Source organism: Porites lutea, chromosome 4, assembly GCF_958299795.1.
Source record: "Porites lutea chromosome 4, jaPorLute2.1, whole genome shotgun sequence".
In the NCBI taxonomy this organism is placed as follows: Eukaryota; Metazoa; Cnidaria; class Anthozoa; order Scleractinia; family Poritidae; genus Porites; species Porites lutea.
The window spans coordinates 14,652,633-14,658,036 of NC_133204.1; the positions used below are offsets into that span (position 1 = coordinate 14,652,633).

General features: G+C 43.3%; 1 protein-coding gene across 1 annotated transcript; it reads left to right on the forward strand.

The window, feature by feature from the left end:
• Window positions 1-451: 451 nt before the first annotated feature.
• Window positions 452-5,149, forward strand: LOC140934260 (uncharacterized). Its single transcript, XM_073383920.1, has 2 exons — window positions 452-2,226; window positions 2,332-5,149. Exons 1-2 carry the CDS (start codon window positions 452-454, stop codon window positions 5,147-5,149), a joined length of 4,593 nt encoding a protein of 1,530 aa, XP_073240021.1.
• Window positions 5,150-5,404: the final 255 nt, after the last annotated feature.

Here is a 5,404-nt window from a genome sequence, read left to right on the forward strand (position 1 = left end):
CTTAAGTTTCGTTTGTTTCGTTCAAAGTTAAAGCAAAATGTTTCTGTTAGCCTGTTATTAGCGAAAAGTTTTTCAGTCAGAGAACGTTTTTCAGTATTAGTTTAACAATCCTGGCTTTAACTGTTAAAGTGAATTAAACAATTAAATAAAATATCTAGCCAAATTTTTCCTTGCGAGAAAAAAGAATTGGAACGTGAGCATATATAAACTCACTTATTTAGTTTGTTATTGGTTGGGAACATTTCCTAGTGTTGTGTAGTCTAGTATTTATACATTGAATAGCGGAAACAATTTTGTATATGATATATATCTTCATAATTTTAAAGAACATGGTTACATATTCAAAAAAGGTATACTTTCAGTCTTTTTAACATTTCGTGAATTTCGGCTTTTCAGGTGAAAAAAAACTCTTCACTGCAAGCCGCCATAATTTTGATAGTAAAATGTAGCTATGGCAAAAGTTTACAAGGTTATCAATGACCCTTTACAACCTGCAACGGAAGCTTCTGATACGTCGTGTTTACCAGTAGATTGGAACAAGTGTATTTTGTGTCAGACAGACACATCCGAAATCCTGTCTTGTCCGGCTGATTCTAAGCGTATCACGAAAGGAGCAGGTTATAAGACTGTGGCAGAAAATCTTCAAGCTTTTGAGAAAATTGGTTCTTTACCTAAAACAATAAATCTGTGCCGATTAAATGAAGGAGAAGGAATCGAAGCGAGTTTCCAGCAACATAAAGCCAAATGGCATGACTCATGTAGACTGAAGTTCAACAAGACAAAACTCCAGCGGGCAGAAAAGAGAAAAGCAGCTCCAGATGATAGTTCAAGTTCAAAAAGCCCAAGAAAATACACGCGTAGAAACGTTGAAAAGGTACCAAACCCTATTCATCAATGCTTCTTCTGTGGTAAGCAAGCTGAAGGTGAAGACTCCTTGCACAGAGTATCGACACTTGAGCTTGATGCCCGAGTTCGTCACTGCGCTTTACAGTTACAGGACAAACCTCTATTAGCCAAACTGAGTGCTGGAGACATGGTAGCTCAAGATGCTGAATATCATGTCAAATGCCTTGTTTCCCTTTATAATAGGGCACGAGGAACCGAAACATATAGTGCAGAAAGTGATGCGGATGCCGTTAATCACGGCATTGCTTTTGCTGAACTTGTTTCTTATATAGAAGATGCAAGAATGGACAATCTGGTAGCCCCAATTTTCAAATTGTCTGACCTAGTCAGTCTATACAGCAACAGGCTTAAACAACTTGGAACAGAAGTAGCTGGACGCATCCATTCAACTAAACTCAAGATTAGAGTGTTGAGCTACTTTTCAGAAATGGAAGCTCATACCCAAGGCCGTGAAGTTATTCTGGCTTTCAACGGGGATGTTGGTGCCGCACTGAGAAAAGCATGTGAACATGACGCTGATGGGGATGCTGTTCATCTTGCTAGGGCTGCTACTATAGTTAGAAGAGATATGTGCAGTAAGAAAATGGAATTCAATGGCTCATTCTCCACTACTTGCCAGGAACAGTCTGTGCCTAATTCACTGCTAGCACTGGTTACTATGGTACTTAATGGACCAAATATCAAATCACGTTCCTCCAATGTGCCTCAGGCTGCCCTTTCTCTGTCTCAGCTTCTTCTATACAACAGCGTGAAGCGCTACAAGGAAAATGATACAGATATTGTCCGACACAGCCAACAAAGAGAAGCACCTCTACCAGTCTATTTAGGTGTGATGCTTCATACAAAGACCAGGAAACGTGAACTTGTGGACGCTCTTTTTAATCTTGGCTTGTGTATATCGTATGACCGTGTATTAAAAATCTCCACTGAGCTGGGAAACAACATTTGTTACTACTATCAGCAGAAAAAGGTTGTTTGTCCCCCTCGACTGAAAGGTGGTATTTTCACCACCGCTGCAGTAGACAACATTGACCACAATCCCAGCTCAACTAGCTCTCACGACTCATTTCATGGAACTGGGATATCCCTCTTTCAGCACCCCACTGAGAAAGACAATGACGAAAACAGTGGAGTTCAGCTGCCTGCTGACGCAATTCAGGACAATATACGTGCACAAAAGAAGGCATTAATGCTACCAGAGTTTTACACAACGGTGCCTCCTGTCGCTTTGCGTAGGGACGACCCACCCATCCCACAGCTTCAAGGGCCTAACAAAGGAGAGTGCCAGCGCATTCCTGAAGAAACAGTGAAGGAATACCGGTACAGTTGGCAAAAATCTTTTTTTTTTCGACATTGCTTTCCTAGGTGACTGTAACTGCAGTATTAATAACTACAAAACTGATATTTTATTTGTACATTTTACAGGTGGTTGCAAGAGGTAAATCGAGTAGTAACTAATGAGACCGTAAAAGATGCTGATGCCGTTTCCTGGTCTGCATACCATGCAAGTCTGCAACCTTCTAGTAAATCATCCGAATGCTGCGTCACAGCAACCTCTCTACTGCCTCTTTTTCATGATCAAGCCCACTCCGTAGCCATGATTCGCCACTCAATGGACGTTGTTAGCAAAGCAGTGCAGAGTTTAAATCCTGGTCAGGTGCCCATTATCACTGCAGATCAACCTCTATACACAATTGCAAAGCAAATCCAGTGGAACTGGCCAGGAACCCATGGTGAGGATAAGTTTGTAGTGATGTTTGGGGGACTGCACATTGAAATGGCAGCTCTGAAGGCCATAGGAAATCTCTTAGACGGCAGTGGATGGGGAAGTGCACTAGTACAAGCCGGTGTTGCTACGCCTGGGACGGCTGATTCATTTTGTCGCGTTACTCATGTGACACGCACTAGAAGAGCCCATCAGATCACGGCTGGCAGTCTGTTTGTACTTCTTGAAAAGGCTTATTCTCAGTATCGTGTCAGTCTGAACGAAGACCAGAATCCGCTGTCATTAGAAGAGTGGTGTTCGCACAGTGCAGAACTTTATCCACAGTTCAAGTTCTGGTTGCTTATCCTGCAGATGCAATTGGCCGTATTGATCTACATTAGAGCTATTAGAGAAGCTGACTTCGAGCTGTACGTTGACGCACTCACGCAAATTGTTCCGTGGTTCTTTGCTCTAGACCAAATTCACTACGCTAGATGGATCCCTGTTCATTTACGGGACATGGTTACACTGAGAGACGTTCATCCAACTGTTTTTGCTGAGTTCATGAAAGGAAATTTTGTTGTAAAGAAGACAGAACGCAGATTCTCGGCCATAGCAATTGATCAAGCGCATGAACAGAACAATGCTTCTGTGAAAGATGACGGAGGAGCTGTTGGCTTAACGGAAAATCCGGCTGCATTGCGGCGGTGGATGGTATCTGGACCAGAGATGGCCAGAGTTATTGAAGAGTTTGAAGCATCAACAGAGAAGAGAAAATGTTTAGATTTCCGTCATCATGAGGAGGCCAAACACGTGCAGAAAAAATTTGCACAAAATGTTGAAGATCTCGCCAAAGCCATCGAAGAAATGGGAAATCCATTCACCGAGAACAGCAACGATCTTCTTGTTCTGGACAGTAGAGACCTTGCAGATCCAGCCATTATTGATTCTGTTCGTAAAATTGAGAAACTGGGACAAGAGCAGTATGACATCTATGTAGGAGAGAGGCTAGTCAATCAAACAAAGTCCGTCTGGGAGCCTATCAAGAAGAACAGTTTGGCACTATTTAGCCGACCTCCAATCCGAGAAAAGACAAAGTCGCAGTTACAGCTTGCTTCCCTGAAAAATGACTGCTCCCTCTTTTCACGTCTTTACGTTGCATCGCAGGTCCGCAATGGCAATCTTGATGAATTTTTCGAGCATGAGAATCAGGCATACCCTCCAGCATTATCACAAAATGGCAAGCTGAGAACCGGTACTAAGTCTGACCTTGTTAGATGTCTGGAAGAACTCGTAAATTCCCGCGAGAATGCCACTCATCCCAGTGTGGAAGTTATCATCCTCGATGGCTCTGTCATTGTAAACATGCTTCGACCAGGTTCAGCAAAAACTTTCTCGGATTATGCTTCGCAAGTTTTTCTTCCATACGTAGCGTGCCAGCTGCAGCAAGCAAGTAGAATTGACATCGTTTGGGATGAGTACCGCCCTGACAGTTTGAAAGCTGAAACGAGGGTTAAGAGAGGAAAGGGAGTTCGAAGACGCGTAGAGGCTTCAACACCAATTCCAGGAAAATGGCAAGAGTTTTTGCGGACTGATGAAAACAAAGTAGAACTGTTTCGTTTTCTAGCAAATAGAGTGCCATGCATCGAAACCGAAAAGCAAGTTCTCAGCACTATTCAGTCTGATATAGTTTGCAATCAGTCAAGAAATGTTTCGAGGCTTACCCCATGTACACACGAAGAAGCAGATACCAGGATCATCTTGCACTTGGAGGACGCTGTCACTGAAGGATTTAACAAAATATCCATTCGTACCGTTGACACCGATGTAGTGGTTTTGGCAGTGACAGCAGCACAGCGCAACGGAAACACTGAAATCTGGATCGCTTTTGGTACAGGAAAGAGTTTCCGCTTTTTGCCCGCTCATGAGATGGCTAGAGTACTGGGACCAGACCGATGTACTGCCTTGCCGATGTTCCACGCCTTTACTGGGAGTGACACTGTTTCATTTTTTGGAGGAAGAGGTAAACGAACTGCCTGGGACACGTCGAGATCCTACAACGATATCACATCGATATTCGTCTCTTTGGCAAACACCCCAGAGTCTGTGGAGAGCTCAGTTACATCACTGGAGCGATTTGTGATTTTGCTGTATGATCGCACCAGCAGCCTAGAAGACATCAATCAGGCCAGGAAACACCTCTTTGCGCAAAAAGGGAGGTCGATCGAAAACATTACACCGACGAAAGCAGCCCTTGTACAGCACATCAAGCGGGCAGTCTATCAAGCTGGTTATTGCTGGGCACAAGCGACGACTTCAAGCCCTGATCTCCCATGCCCTAGTGAATGGGGCTGGAAAAGAAAGGAGCCATGCAGCTGGGAAGCCAACTGGACCTCACTGCCAGAAGCAACGGCGGCCTGCAGAGAACTTTTGAGGTGTGGTTGCAAGAAAGGTTGCAAAAAGAACTGCAAATGCTCAAAGGCTGCTCTGCAGTGCACAGCTCTATGTCAATGTGGTGGACAATGCACTGAAAACTAGGATTTTTCATGGCGAAACAGCAGTGAATTCTATGCTTTCTACGCTTTCTATTACATGTAGCTTTTATTCATGGTAGTAAGGATTTCTTAGAACGAAAGTCGTTTTTTTCCATTTCTAAAGTGCTGTTTTTAAAACAGCAGGAAACCAGTTTTTCTATACGAATCTGTCCCTATGTTCGTACCAAGCTCTATAATCGAACATTTGCAATAGTTTTTTCTACACCATCATGTTGCACTTTTGTCATGTGTATCATAA

Excerpts from the sequence above, each read along its gene's own strand:
- LOC140934260 (XM_073383920.1), top strand. The coding sequence starts at position 452 with ATGGCAAAAGTTTACAAGGTTATCAATGACCCTTTACAACCTGCAACG. Across the intron at positions 2,227-2,331 it reads GAAACAGTGAAGGAATACCG|GTGGTTGCAAGAGGTAAATC; the intron begins GTACAGTTGGCA and ends TACATTTTACAG.